The sequence below is a fragment of the Oncorhynchus clarkii genome, unplaced genomic scaffold, assembly GCF_045791955.1.
Source record: "Oncorhynchus clarkii lewisi isolate Uvic-CL-2024 unplaced genomic scaffold, UVic_Ocla_1.0 unplaced_contig_3728_pilon_pilon, whole genome shotgun sequence".
NCBI classification, from domain to species: Eukaryota; Metazoa; Chordata; class Actinopteri; order Salmoniformes; family Salmonidae; genus Oncorhynchus; species Oncorhynchus clarkii.
In genome coordinates, this window is record NW_027261026.1 from 39,883 (window position 1) to 55,000 (window position 15,118).

Below are 15,118 nucleotides of genomic sequence, written 5' to 3' on the forward strand. Positions count from 1 at the left end.
TCCCATTCGCTCATCTTACCCCAAGGCAAACATTTTACTATATTAGCCCACACAGATACAAGAATGCACTTTCATGCTAGGTTTAGGTCCTCATACTGAAGCTTATAGAGAGCCCAACTGATGTGTAGAACAAGCTTTAAATGATCTACTTTAGTTTAGATACAAGCATCATGACACCTCTAACACAATTCATTCATTTGACTTGGTGAAAATCAACTTTTTTAAACCTTGCCTTGTCCTCTTCCTAAATGTTTGGTCAAATTATACTTTTTGTTTATGGTTTCCTAGAAACAAGGGCTGGCTCAACTCACCGTTTGGTTCAACTTACCCCACTGTCCCCTGTTTTAGTGTTGTCACTAATAACTCCTAGTTGTGATCTGTCTCTCCAGCCTTCCCGTGCCATGAGAACGGTGCAACGGTGTTGCAGTACGCTCCCAAGCAGCAGCTGCTGATCTCAGGAGGGAGGAAGGGCTTTGTGTGTGTGTTTGACATCCGACAGAGACAGCTGCTACACACCTTCCAGGCCCACGACTCAGCCGTCAAAGCCCTGGCGCTCGACACCTCCGAAGACTTCTTCGTAACCGGCTCGGCTGAGGGGAACATGAAGGTGATTTTCCTTATTATCTTGTAATGAGGAAAATGGAATTAGAATCTTCCTAAATTGAAATGGAATGGTTCCCAACCCTGTCAACCATTAATCTGTGCTCTCCAGCTGTATTTCAATGACCACATGTGTGTAAAAATGTATGTAAGTCACATGATTGATCTGTGTAAGACATGTAATTCCATTAATGTATTGATCATTGCCTTTCTCTTTACCTCTCTCTTTCACTCCCCCTCTCCTTCTCCTCCAGGTGTGGAAGCTGGCAGGCCATGGCCTCATGCACTCGTTTAGCACAGAGCATGCCAAGCAGTCCATCTTCCGGAACATCGGAGCAGGCGTCATGCAGGTGGAGACCCGCCCCGGCAACCGTATATTCACCTGCGGCGCTGACGGAACCCTCAAGATGAGGGTTCTACCCGACCGCTACAACATCCCCTCTAGCATCTTCGACATTCTGTAGACCCCAAACCACTTCCTGTACTGTCTGTAGAGAGGTCATCTGATTGGTTAGTGGTTGAACGTTGAAACGATAACCAAACTTTCACTCGAATATTCAACATCTTGTAGAAACGAAAATACCTGGAAGTGTCTAAATGGCGGTGGATAGGAAGGAGTAAGGTTGAAAGATTAACCAAACTTTCTTTCACTAGTTTAACATTGTGTAGAGAGCCTAGACTTGTGTGAGAGAGACGAAGAGAGATCGGGGTGAAGGTTTACAGATAGATCACTAAGTATATTACACTGCTGGATAGGCTAGTTGAGAGGGCTCTAATGATATGTGTGACGTAGAGGTGAAAGGTTGAGAGATGACCAAGGTTTCAGCAGCTTTGAGAGAGCAACAGAGAGTGTACGGTACAGTATGACTTTACCTAGAGGAAATCGTATCAGAAAAGTTCAATTGAGCTGTGAATATTTTTTTCTTTCCCAGAGCCTAAAAGTGTGTATTAAAACATAAAGCAACAGGTTCCAGACTTGATTTTAACAGTTAGATTTCCTGTCATTTTAAAAGCGGCTGCTGGACGTTTACGAGTGTGTCAGTCCATATGAAAGCTATGCATGACTTCCTGTTCTCGTTTTAAGCGGTGCAATCACATGGTTTATTGATATGACAGTGCTCTGTACAAGTGCTCAAACTCTTCAAAAGTGTGTATCTGTTGTCATTTTGTGCCCATAAGCTGAAAAAGTCTCTTAGCATCTACATTAACCAGCACTGTGGTTCCTTTAGTCAGACAGTCAGTGGTCTGGTGTGACTCTGAAGTTGTTGATCTGCATTTTGTTGAAATGGTTTCATCCTCTTCATCCCCTGGCTAATCTCACTGTTAATGACAACGTTTAATGGCACACTATCCCCATAGTGACCCCATCCCATAACACTGGCTGCCCAGTGACTCGCTAGCCTACTCCATCGATTGATCTATAGATTGATTGAGCCTAGCAGCTATGTGATCACACCTCTGTGTATCTGCCGCCCGCCTGCCGTCAAAAGCCTGTTTGTGCGGCAGCAGCGGCCTCACTGCTACAACCTTGTGTTTGGAAGATGGTGTGTTTTGATCCTGTGACTGTGTGTAGTCTATATGTCTCATCTGTCTGTTCCACTGAATACCCCCCCCCCCTCCCCCGAGAAGAAAGAAACACATGGGGTCTGTTATGTTCTGTATGGGTCTGTTATGTTCTGTATGGGTCTGTTATGTTCTGTATGGGTCTGTTATGTTCTGTATGGGTCTGTTATGTTCTGTATGGGTGGGTCTGTTATGTTCTGTATGGGTCTGTTATGTTCTGTTATGGGTCTGTTATGTTCTGTATGGGTGGGTCTGTTATGCTCTGTATGGGTCTGTTATGTTCTGTATGGGTGGGTCTGTTATGTTCTGTATGGGTCTGTTATGTTCTGTTATGTTCTGTATGGGTCTGTTATGTTCTGTTATGTTCTGTATGGGTCTGTTATGTTCTGTATGGGTGGGTCTGTTATGTTCTGTATGGGTGGGTCTGTTATGTTCTGTATGGGTGGGTCTGTTATGTTCTGTATGGGTCTGTTATGTTCTGTATGGGTCTGTTATGTTCTGTATGGGTCTGTTATGTTCTGTATGGGTCTGTTATGTTCTGTATGGGTCTGTTATGTTCTGTATGGGTCTGTTATGTTCTGTATGGGTCTGTTATGTTCTGTATGGGTCTGTTATGTTCTGTATGGGTCTGTTATGTTCTGTATGGGTCTGTTATGTTCTGTATGGGTCTGTTATGTTCTGTATGGGTCTGTTATGTTCTGTATGGGTCTGTTATGTTCTGTATGGGTCTGTTATGTTCTGTATGGGTCTGTTATGTTCTGTATGGGTCTGTTATGTTCTGTATGGGTCTGTTATGTTCTGTTATGTTCTGTATGGGTCTGTTATGTTCTGTATGGGTCTGTTATGTTCTGTATGGGTCTGTTATGTTCTGTATGGGTCTGTTATGTTCTGTATGGGTCTGTTATGTTCTGTATGGGTCTGTTATGTTCTGTATGGGTCTGTTATGTTCTGTATGGGTCTGTTATGTTCTGTATGGGTCTGTTATGTTCTGTACGGGTCTGTTATGTTCTGTATGGGTCTGTTATGTTCTGTTATGTTCTGTATGGGTCTGTTATGTTCTGTATGGGTCTGTTATGTTCTGTATGGGTCTGTTATGTTCTGTATGGGTCTGTTATGTTCTGTATGGGTCTGTTATGTTCTGTATGGGTCTGTTATGTTCTGTATGGGTCTGTTATGTTCTGTATGGGTCTTATGTTCTGTATGGGTCTGTTATGTTCTGTATGGGTCTGTTATGTTCTGTTATGTTCTGTATGGGTCTGTTATGTTCTGTATGGGTCTGTTATGTTCTGTATGGGTGGGTCTGTTATGTTCTGTATGGGTCTGTTATGTTCTGTTATGGGTCTGTTATGTTCTGTATGGGTGGGTCTGTTATGCTCTGTATGGGTCTGTTATGTTCTGTATGGGTGGGTCTGTTATGTTCTGTATGGGTCTGTTATGTTCTGTATGGGTCTGTTATGTTCTGTATGGGTGGGTCTGTTATGCTCTGTATGGGTGGGTCTGTTATGTTCTGTATGGGTCTGTTATGTTCTGTATGGGTCTGTTATGTTCTGTATGGGTCTGTTATGTTCTGTATGGGTCTGTTATGTTCTGTATGGGTCTGTTATGTTCTGTATGGGCCTGTTATGTTCTGTATGGGTCTGTTATGTTCTGTATGGGTCTGTTATGTTCTGTATGGGTCTGTTATGTTCTGTATGGGTCTGTTATGTTCTGTATGGGTCTGTTATGTTCTGTATGGGTCTGTTATGTTCTGTATGGGTCTGTTATGTTCTGTATGGGTCTGTTATGTTCTGTATGGGTCTGTTATGTTCTGTATGGGTCTGTTATGTTCTGTATGGGTCTGTTATGTTCTGTATGGGTCTGTTATGTTCTGTTATGTTCTGTATGGGTCGGTTATGTTCTGTATGGGTCTGTTATGTTCTGTATGGGTCTGTTATGTTCTGTATGGGTCTGTTATGTTCTGTATGGGTCTGTTATGTTCTGTATGGGTCTGTTATGTTCTGTATGGGTCTGTTATGTTCTGTATGGGTCTGTTATGTTCTGTATGGGTCTGTTATGTTCTGTTATGTTCTGTATGGGTCGGTTATGTTCTGTATGGGTCTGTTATGTTCTGTATGGGTCTGTTATGTTCTGTATGGGTCTGTTATGTTCTGTATGGGTCTGTTATGTTCTGTATGGGTCTGTTATGTTCTGTATGGGTCTGTTATGTTCTGTATGGGTCTGTTATGTTCTGTTATGTTCTGTATGGGTCTGTTATGTTCTGTATGGGTCTGTTATGTTCTGTATGGGTCTGTTATGTTCTGTATGGGTCTGTTATGTTCTGTATGGGTCTGTTATGTTCTGTATGGGTCTGTTATGTTCTGTATGGGTCTGTTATGTTCTGTACGGGTCTGTTATGTTCTGTACGGGTCTGTTATGTTCTGTACGGGTCTGTTATGTTCTGTACGGGTCTGTTATGTTCTGTATGGGTCTGTTATGTTCTGTATGGGTCTGTTATGTTCTGTATGGGTCTGTTATGTTCTGTATGGGTCTGTTATGTTCTGTATGGGTCTGTTTTTGCACAAACATTTTATTTTTTGTTGTTGAACTATTGACCTATTTGTTTTTGGTTGGTTGGTGGGTTGGTGGGTTGGTTGGTTGGTGGGTTGGTTGGTGGGTTGGTTGGTGGGTTGGTGGGTTGGTTGGTTGGTTGGTGGGTTGGTGGGTTGGTGGGTTGGTTGGTTGGTTGGTGGGTTGGTTGGTTGGTTGTTTGCAGGCTGTTGTTATTTGTGTTGGACTTTTTGCCTTTTACGTTAGGAATGTAAGGGGTTAATACTGTATTTTACTGGGACATAGTGCAACATGGCATAGGTTTGTGTTTGGTGATACTACTGTACTGTATTGTTTTTACAAACCTTATTGAATAGATATTTGCACTCAAATCTGGGGACACTAAAAGTTTATTTCAAAACGAATAGGCTATGTGAAGAACAAATAAACTACTGTTATATACAAATGAATGTCTGGCTGTATTTGGCCTAGTAGTACAAAGTTAAATAGTTTTAATATATACATATATGAAATACCACAGCAGCTTGTACAAACATGAAAGCGTTTGACTTAATTTTTTGTTTTGTATCATACCGGCTGGATTAGTTGTATCTTTTGTTAAATGTTTGTATTGTTTTTATTATTAAACAGATTTGTGTTTCCTTCCCTCCGTCTGGGTACCACGTCTGATCTCTGACATCTGTTTACATATTCTACCTTCCCTCCGTCTGGGTACCACGTCTGATCTCTGACATCTGTTTACATATTCTACCTTCCCTCCGTCTGGGTACCACGTCTGATCTCTGACATCTGTTTACATATTCTACCTTCCCTCCGTCTGGGTACCACGTCTGATCTCTGACCTCTGTTTACATATTCTACCTTCCCTCCGTCTGGGTACCACGTCTGATCTCTGACCTCTGTTTACATATTCTACCTTCTCTCCGTCTGGGTACCACGTCTGATCTCTGACATCTGTTTACATATTCTACCTTCTCTCGTGTGTTAGTACTTATGAAGCCTTATAATGCCTTATAAACATTCATAGGTCACCTTATAGATGCAGTCATAGAGGATAATTAAAAACATCACAGTGAAGCAATAACACGCTAGGCACCTTACAAAAAGGTACAGAGCCTTGTTTTGCTTTATGGTACATGCTTCATAATGCTCTATAACATCTATAAGGGGATATTCATGTCTATAAGATATTAACACTTCATAATGCTCTATAACATCTATAAGGGGATATTCATGTCTATAAGATATTAACACTTCATAATGCTCTATAACATCTATAAGGGGATATTCATGTCTATAAGATATTAACACTTCATAATGCTCTATAACATCTATAAGGGGATATTCATGTCTATATAAGATATTAACACTTCATAATGCTCTATAACATCTATAAGGGGATAATCATGTATATAAGATATTAACACTTTATAGTGCTCTATAACATCTATAAGGGGATATTCATGTATATAAGATATTAACACTTCATAATGCTCTATAACATCTATAAGGGGATATTCATGTCTATATAAGATATTAACACTTCATAATGCTCTATAACATCTATAAGGGGATATTCATGTCTATTTAAGATATTAACACTTCATAATGCTCTATAACATCTATAAGGCGATATTCATGTCTATTTAAGATATTAACACTTCATAATGCTCTATAACATCTATAAGGGGATATTCATGTCTATATAAGATATTAACACTTCATAATGCTCTATAACATCTATAAGCGGATATTCATGTCTATATAAGATAACACTTCATAATGCTCTATAACATCTATAAGGGGATATTCATGTATATAAGATATTAACACTTCATAGTGCTCTATAACATCTATAAGGGGATATTCATGTATATAAGATATTAACACTTCATAGTGCTCTATAACATCTATAAGGGGATATTCATGTCTAAATAAGATATTAACACTTCATAAAAAGGTGCTTTAAGTTAAGTGTTGTTCAGGTGTCTACAGTATATATCTATCTAAAGCTCAGTATGGGGAGGCTATGACTAGATAACTAGAGAGAGTCCAGAGAGAGACAGGAATATATAGCAGGCTGTCCTACCGTGGTCAAAGTTCTACCTTTGTAAGTTGAATAAATTATTTTTATTTCATCAGGTTGATTTTATGTTTGTTTCTGTATTTTCTCTCTCTAGACATGATAATCAGTAGAGACCATGCAGCAGCAAATATCATTGTCGGGAATGAACATATGTACAGATTTCCAATATAGGTCTTTTTAAAACATGTTGCTCTCTGTAAGGGAAGCTGGTCATGGTAGGATCCAAGTAAATATGGAAACACATTTCTGATACCTATTTTGTCATGCAGTCACAGGGAAAGTCTAGTAAGGACTTTACAGCTATAAATAGTATTATCTCCACAAAAAGCCATGTTTCCAGGGTAAACCTTAAAGAGTTACATTTACCAAATACATATAATATACAAGTGAGAGACATAAAAACAATATAACAAGTCAAATGGTTAATAAGTATCCTTACAAAAAGAGAATTCCACGATCTCAAATGGAAAAACATGGAAAACAGTACAGCAATTATTTTACTGTTTAGACCATCGCCACAATACAATATAGACTATAACAATTATATTATAATGATCTACTTCCTACTCTGATAAGCCCTTATTCAGTTCAACTCTACATTGGAAAAGGTACAGTATGTGCATCTTTGGAAGCTGTAATCCAATTGGAACAAATATTTGAACAGCACTCACATCTTTATCCCAGCCAGCAGTCCCAAAAGGCCATTAGAAAAGAGTCCTTGTTGAGATGGCATAAAACTAAAGACAACACGTACATATTATAAATAAAAAACAGCCATAATATTCACGATTGCTGTTCATCTTTAATTAAGCACTTTAAAAAGCTGGCCATCTTTAATCAGAATACCATTCAAATACCATCTGAATACTGTCAAAACAATGTCAGAATACTGTAAAAAAAATACCATCAAAACACCCTCAGAATACCGTCAAAACACTGTCTCAGTCATCAGAGATGAAGTGCACCACATACAGCTTCACGTAGCTCTGATCCCACACATACAGGTGTCTGTTATTGGGGCTATAGGACAGCATGGCCAGCACCCCGCCAGGGGACCTCAGTTCAAAGGTCACGTTGACCGGTTTCCCCTTCAGGAGGTCGAAGGCGAAGGTCACACGGGTGTCCTTGGTGTCGGTGACGTAGAGTACGCCACAGGCCACGAAGGCGTTGCCGGCCTTGGTCCTGGGGTAGGTGGTGTTGATGTACGATGTGACAGAGAAGCTCTTCAGGTCCAGCTGGGCCACCATAATGCTGTCGTCCAGACTGGAGGCAAAGATGAGCCACAGGCCGTTCTCATCCGCCGCCAGCTTGAAGTAGGTCTTGGAGTTGTAGAGAAGGTAGGACAGGTTGTGGTACAGAGCATTGTCGATGGCCAGGGTGTGGAGACGCTTGGACTGCAGGTCGAACCTGGGGGATGAATGGAGGGTGTAAATAAACAATGTACATTTCTACATTTACCTTCGCTTTCCTTTTGCTTTCCTTAGGAACTGTGCACCACAATGCCACACCAGCAGAAGAAAAGAAGAGTCTCAGGATCAGGATCATACACAGCCAGTGACATCACAAAGACAGAATATTTTTCTTCAAGACTTAAACTGCACAAGGCCAAAAAGCTTCACCTTGATTTCTCTCTGACAACTATCCATTGTTATCAGACAAATATCTAGTGTGGTAGGAGCTAAGGTATCAGTTGGATTCAAGCAGGGTAACTACCGTCCCTTCTTTACCTGGCAAGGTTGGAGGTGCCAAACTATGCTTCTTTACCTGGCAAGGTTGGAGGTGCCAAACTATGCTTCTTTACCTGGCCAGGTTGGAGGTGCCAAACTATGCTTCTTTACCTGGCCAGGTTGGAGGTGCCAAACTATGGTTTTTTACCTGGCCAGATTGGAGGTGCCAAACTATGGTTCTTTACCTGGCCAGATTGGAGGTGCCAAACTATGGTTCTTTACCTGGCCAGATTGGAGGTGCCAAACTATGGTTCTTTACCTGGCCAGGTTGGAGGTGCCAAACTATGGTTCTTTACCTGGCCAGGTTGGAGGTGCCAAACTATGGTTCTTTACCTGGCCAGGTTGGAGGTGCCAAACTATGGTTCTTTACCTGGCCAGATTGGAGGTGCCAAACTATGGTTCTTTACCTGGCCAGGTTGGAGGTGCCAAACTATGGTTCTTTACCTGGCCAGGTTGGTGGTTCCAGCGATGTGATAGTAGAAGGATCCGTTATGAACGGCATGGCCACATCCCTGGTAGAACTTCCTGCCGTCGATGACCTCACTGGTGGCATTCTGGAATGAGGCGATGCTCTTATACTCCTTCACCGTGCGACCTGGAGACATAGGATTGGTTGTTGTGTGAGTGTGTAGGAGGTACCAGAGTAGTGCTAAAGATAATGTGATTGGCTGTTGCCTGCGTTTGGCTGGTACCAGAGAAATGCTAAAGACATTTGATTGGCTGTTGTGTGAGTTTGGGAGGTACCAGAGAAATGTTCGGCCACCCAGATGCGTTTGTCGTTCAGCACAGCCGTGTCTTTCATCCACGTTCCGAACGTACTCTCCATCTTAGATATGTTACGGGGGTTGATCAGGGACTTGATGATGCACTCTGGGGGACAGAAGATAAAACATTTATTATTTAATTGATTGATAGATTGATTGGTTTGCATATTCAGTCATATTAAGATTTTGTCTGAGGGTTTTTAAACAAATTCTTCAAGTCATGCAAGTCATTGTACCATTTTTCTTATTTAGTGGTATCTCTTGTAACTTGCCAGCCTCTTTGGCAGACAGAGTCCCATCGTTTGGTACAGCATGTGAAGGATCTGAAATAGTCAATGATAATCAATGAAAGAAGTGATGATGATAGAATCAGTAGGAAAGTTGGAGGTGTGTAGAGGAACTGTAGTATAGATAGTAACAGGCTGACTCACCCAGGATCTGGGCAGCATGGGTGGGGGGGGGGGGGGGGGGTTGGGATAGATACGGGAGTTGGGTAGGATAAGTAGCTGTGTGCAGGGTAGTTACCCACCCAGGGTCTGGGCAGCGTGGATGGGAAAATTGGCCCGGTGACTCCTGTTTCTGGGGGGCCCCTGGGGTCCTTGTGGGCCAGGAGGGCCAATGGGTCCTGGAGTACCAGGAGGACCAGCCGGACCTGGGGGGCCTAGACAGACCCGAAAGACAAGGATTTTCACAATCACGTTGTATTTCAAGTAGAGCTGTCCAGGCATAAACTGGATCGACTGGTCATGAAACAGGAAAGGGCTTGCCCACACTAATGTTGCAACACATACAGGTACCTTAAGTGTTGTGCTAAGACCACATTCATTTGCAGTTCTAATGAAGATCTGTTAAGATTTTGCAATAAAGGTATGTGCTGAACCATTTGAGTGTACAATGGTGACGGTACAGCAAGTCTCATCATGTACTTTAGGAGTCATAGTGATAGTCTATCTAATATAGACAGTGGACATTGTCATTTCTGTCCGTTCTTACCCTCCAAGATGACATCGTTGGACGATTGTGTATTTTCTCCTGCGGGTCCAGGTTCTCCTCTGTCTCCTTTCTCCCCTGGCTCACCTTTCTCCCCTGTGAAGGAACACGGTTATCGTTTGTCATATGTGCAGGTGATTTACAAACCCTAACTTGAGACATGGAATGGAACAGGAATTCATAAAGACCTGATCCAAAAATAAACCCTAGCTTCATAAGATTCTCAATAGACCACAATCAAATGAGTCAAGCTTGTGTAATGTGCGAGACGTGGGTTCTTATATCTGAGCTACTGTTAAGAAAAGAGTTCCCACAATGTGAACTAGACATGGGTCTACTAAATCTTCGCTTCAGTCTGGAAATTCCAAGGATTCGTCAAGTCAAAGCCATTCCAGTAAACCATGAACCATTCCATTCACTTCTCCTGGGCTGCTAAAATATTGTCTATTTAGTGCCCTACGTTTGAGCAGGGCCCATAGGGCTCTGGTCAAAAGTAGTGCACTATATAGGAAATAGGGTGTGAATCATGTCCTTCCTTCCTGAGGAACGCACCAGTGGGCTGATGGGAGAATGAGGTTTACAGCCCATTCAAGAGCAGCCCAAAACTACAGAGTCATGAATGACATTAGTCTACTGTGGGACAGAAGAGCAGTTTCCTTTCTTCCTCCGTTTCCGGTTCTATGGTGTTTCCACCACAATGATTCAGCATTGTGACACCACATATCTCATAGATCTGAATGGCTGTCCAATGACAGTTGGAAATAAGAATAGGCGAAAGAAATGATGTATGTGGAGATCTGTGTGTATCTGGGTGCACTGTGGGGTTATTGCATGCAAGTGTAGGTGTGTAAGTGTGTGCATGTGTGTGTCTGAATATATGTGTGTGTCTCTGTGGTTGTGTGTGTTTCTACACTATGTGTGTGTGTGTGTGTGTGTGTGTGTGTGTGTGTGTGTGTGTGTGTGTGTGTGGTTGCTTGTGTGTCTGAGGCTGTGTGTGTTAGGGTGCATGTTATTGAGCTCCCTGAGGAGATCTGCTCTACCCTTTCTATGTTCTATTATCTCTCTCTTTTCAGTCACAGAACCAGACAGAGCCCCAGGTAACAATACATAATGGACACATCAGATGATAGACAGATAGATACAATGAGGCAGAAAGTAGAGAGTAAGAATTATTCTCTCTGTTACTGTAAAAGGGTCTTTCACTCCATACCTCTCTTCCCTCGTTTTCCATCAGCCCCAGGCAGTCCATCTAGTCCTGGGATGCCATCAGTGCCATTGTGCCCCGGCAGACCATGCAGGCCAGGTAGCCCTGCCATACATACATTACAACCACAGTACTTTACATGGTCAGGCAGCCCTATCATATACAAACACATTACAACCACAGTACTTTACATGGTCAGGCAGCCCTATCATATACAAACACAGTACTTTACATGGTCTGGCAGCCCTATCATATACAAACACATTATTACCACAGTACTTTACATGGTCAGGCAGCCCTATCATAAATACATTACAACCACTGTACTTTACATGGTCAGGCAGCCCTATCATATACAAACACATTACAACCACAGTACTTTACATGGTCAGGCAGACCTATCATACATACATTACAACCATATTACTCTACATGGTCAGGCAGCCCTATCATACATACATTACAACCACAGTACTTTACATGGTCAGGCAGCCCTATCATACATACATCACAACCACTGTACTTTACATGGTCTGGCAGCCCTATCATATACAAACACATTACTACCACAGTACTTTACATGGTCAGGCAGCCCTATCATAAATACATTACAACCATATTACTCTACATGGTCAGGCAGCCCTATCATACATACATTACAACCACAGTACTTTACATGGTCAGGCAGCCCTATCATATACAAACACATTACAACCACATTACTTTACATGGTCAGGCAGCCCTATCATACATACATTACAACCACAGTACTTTACATGGTCAGGCAGCCCTATCATACATACATTACAACCACTGTACTTTACATGGTCTGGCAGCCCTATCATATACAAACACATTACAACCACAGTACTTTACATGGTCAGGCAGCCCTATCATACATACATTACAACCACAGTACTTTACATGGTCTGGCAGCCCTATCATATACAAACACATTACTACCACAGTACTTTACATGGTCAGGCAGCCCTATCATAAATACATTACAACCATATTACTCTACATGGTCAGGCAGCCCTATCATACATACATTACAACCACAGTACTTTACATGGTCAGGCAGCCCTATCATATACAAACACATTACAACCACATTACTTTACATGGTCAGGCAGCCCTATCATACATACATTACAACCACAGTACTTTACATGGTCAGGCAGCCCTATCATACATACATTACAACCACTGTACTTTACATGGTCAGGCAGCCCTATCATACATACATTACAACCACAGTACTTTACATGGTCAGGCAGCCCTATCATACATACATTACAACCACAGTATTTTACATGGTCAGGCAGCCCTATCATAAATACATTACAACCACAGTACTTTACATGGTCAGGCAGACCTATCATATACAAACACATTACTTTACATGGTCAGGCAGACCTATCATACATACATTACTACCACATTACTTTACATGGTCAGGCAGACCTATCATATACAAACACATTACTACCACAGTACTTTACATGGTCAGGCAGACCTATCATATACAAACACATTACTTTACATGGTCAGGCAGCCCTAACATATACAAACACAGTACTTTACATGGTCAGGCAGACCTATCATACATACATTACTACCACATTACTTTACATGGTCAGGCAGACCTATCATACATACATTACAACCACATTACTTTACATGGTCAGGCAGACCTATCATACATACATTACAACCACATTACTTTACATGGTCAGGCAGTCCTATCATACATACATTACAACCACTGTACTTTACATGGTCAGGCAGACCTATCATACATACATTACTACCACATTACTTTACATGGTCAGGCAGACCTATCATACATACATTACAACCACATTACTTTACATGGTCAGGCAGACCTATCATACATACATTACAACCACATTACTTTACATGGTCAGGCAGCCCTATCATACATACATTACAACCACTGTACTTTACATGGTCAGGCAGACCTATCATACAGACATTACTACCACATTACTTTACATGGTCAGGCAGACCTATCATACATACATTACAACCACTGTACTTTACATGGTCAGGCAGACCTATCATATACAAACACATTACAACCACTGTACTTTACATGGTCAGGCAGACCTATCATACATACATTACAACCACTGTACTTTACATGGTCAGGCAGCCCTATCATACATACATTACAACCACTGTACTTTACATGGTCAGGCAGACCTATCATACATACATTACAACCACTGTACTTTACATGGTCAGGCAGACCTATCATATACAAACACATTACTTTACATGGTCAGGCAGCCCTATCATATACAAACACAGTACTTTACATGGTCAGGCAGACCTATCATACATACATTACTACCACATTACTTTACATGGTCAGGCAGACCTATCATACATACATTACTACCACAGTACTTTACATGGTCAGGCAGACCTATCATAAATACATTACAACCACATTACTTTACATGGTCAGACAGACCTATCATACATACATTACAACCACTGTACTTTACATGGTCAGGCAGACCTATCATACATACATTACAACCACTGTACTTTACATGGTCAGGCAGACCTATCATACATACATTACAACCACTGTACTTTACATGGTCAGGCAGCCCTATCATATACAAACACATTACAACCACTGTACTTTACATGGTCAGGCAGCCCTATCATACATACATTACAACCACTGTACTTTACATGGTCAGGCAGACCTATCATATACAAACACATTACAACCACTGTACTTTACATGGTCAGGCAGACCTATCATATACAAACACATTACTACCATGCAGGAGTAATATCTGAAGTACAGATGCATATCCGTGGGCAAAACATTTAATGAATACACAATCTTAAGCAATATCCCAGAGATGCTCTGGAAGAGTCCTTGGGATACTTAACATTATGTGGGGGTCCAGTGTGTTTTCTGTTATTTTGCCATGGTTACACCAAGTTACTGGGATATGCTTATGGGTCACTCTAGCAAAAAGCTGTGGCATGGCTAAAAAGGGATTGAGTGATGGCTAAGATGATCAATATGAATCGTTAAAGTGTTTAATCAGTTGACAACTTACCAGGGGGTCCAGGAGGGCCGGGTGGTCCTACAACACAACATAGAGAGATCAGGGGATGATAACACACTGCACCTTGACTGGTGAGAACATGTAGGAAAATGTGTGAAACTCCACTTGAATTCACTTCAGTTACACGAGGGAAAGAAGAGTGTGAATTATTATTACTGTTCATTATTGGGACATACCAGCTATGCAGACTCCCTTGGTGCTGTTACAGATATCCAACAACACTTTGACCTGGAAACAAACAAACAAATAAACCCCTTTTATTGAGGAAGAAACGAGATGCATACAGCATGTATGAACATTTCAGTAGAATACAATAGAATGGAATAAATGAAACTATATAAAAATGACATAACAGACTTGAACACAGTTTTGTCTTTAACAAGAGTCATGAATTTAGTCTGTTAAGAGTCTGTTCATTGTTTTTCTATGACTGTTTGTTCTAGCTGTAGAACACAGCTTTTTCTCTTTCAAACGGATCATGTATATAAATGCCAGTGCTTACGTCTGAGATGCTC

General features: G+C 41.4%; 2 protein-coding genes across 2 annotated transcripts in view; one reads left to right on the plus strand and one right to left on the minus strand.

Annotated features, from left to right (window-relative positions):
* LOC139403848 (dmX-like protein 2) overlaps nt 1-1,153 on the plus strand; it is a gene marked incomplete at its 5' end in the record, with an annotated part of 40,099 nt that extends 38,946 nt beyond the window's left edge. The window contains 2 exons of the mRNA XM_071147002.1: nt 390-607; nt 855-1,153. Of these exons, the coding sequence (XP_071003103.1) occupies nt 390-607; nt 855-1,064 (428 nt within the window). The remainder of the gene's footprint in view (nt 1-389; nt 608-854) is intronic.
* Nucleotides 1,154-7,275: 6,122 nt separating this feature from the next.
* The window catches only part of LOC139403847 (gliomedin-like), a 9,361-nt gene continuing 1,518 nt past the window's right edge, over nt 7,276-15,118 (minus strand). Inside the window, exons 3-11 of the mRNA XM_071147001.1 lie at nt 14,780-14,831; nt 14,595-14,621; nt 11,488-11,586; nt 10,281-10,373; nt 9,817-9,948; nt 9,524-9,610; nt 9,268-9,393; nt 8,968-9,118; nt 7,276-8,203 (exon numbers count right to left, since the gene is read on the minus strand). Of these exons, the coding sequence (XP_071003102.1) occupies nt 7,738-8,203; nt 8,968-9,118; nt 9,268-9,393; nt 9,524-9,610; nt 9,817-9,948; nt 10,281-10,373; nt 11,488-11,586; nt 14,595-14,621; nt 14,780-14,831 (1,233 nt within the window). The 3' untranslated portion in view covers nt 7,276-7,737. The remainder of the gene's footprint in view (nt 8,204-8,967; nt 9,119-9,267; nt 9,394-9,523; nt 9,611-9,816; nt 9,949-10,280; nt 10,374-11,487; nt 11,587-14,594; nt 14,622-14,779; nt 14,832-15,118) is intronic.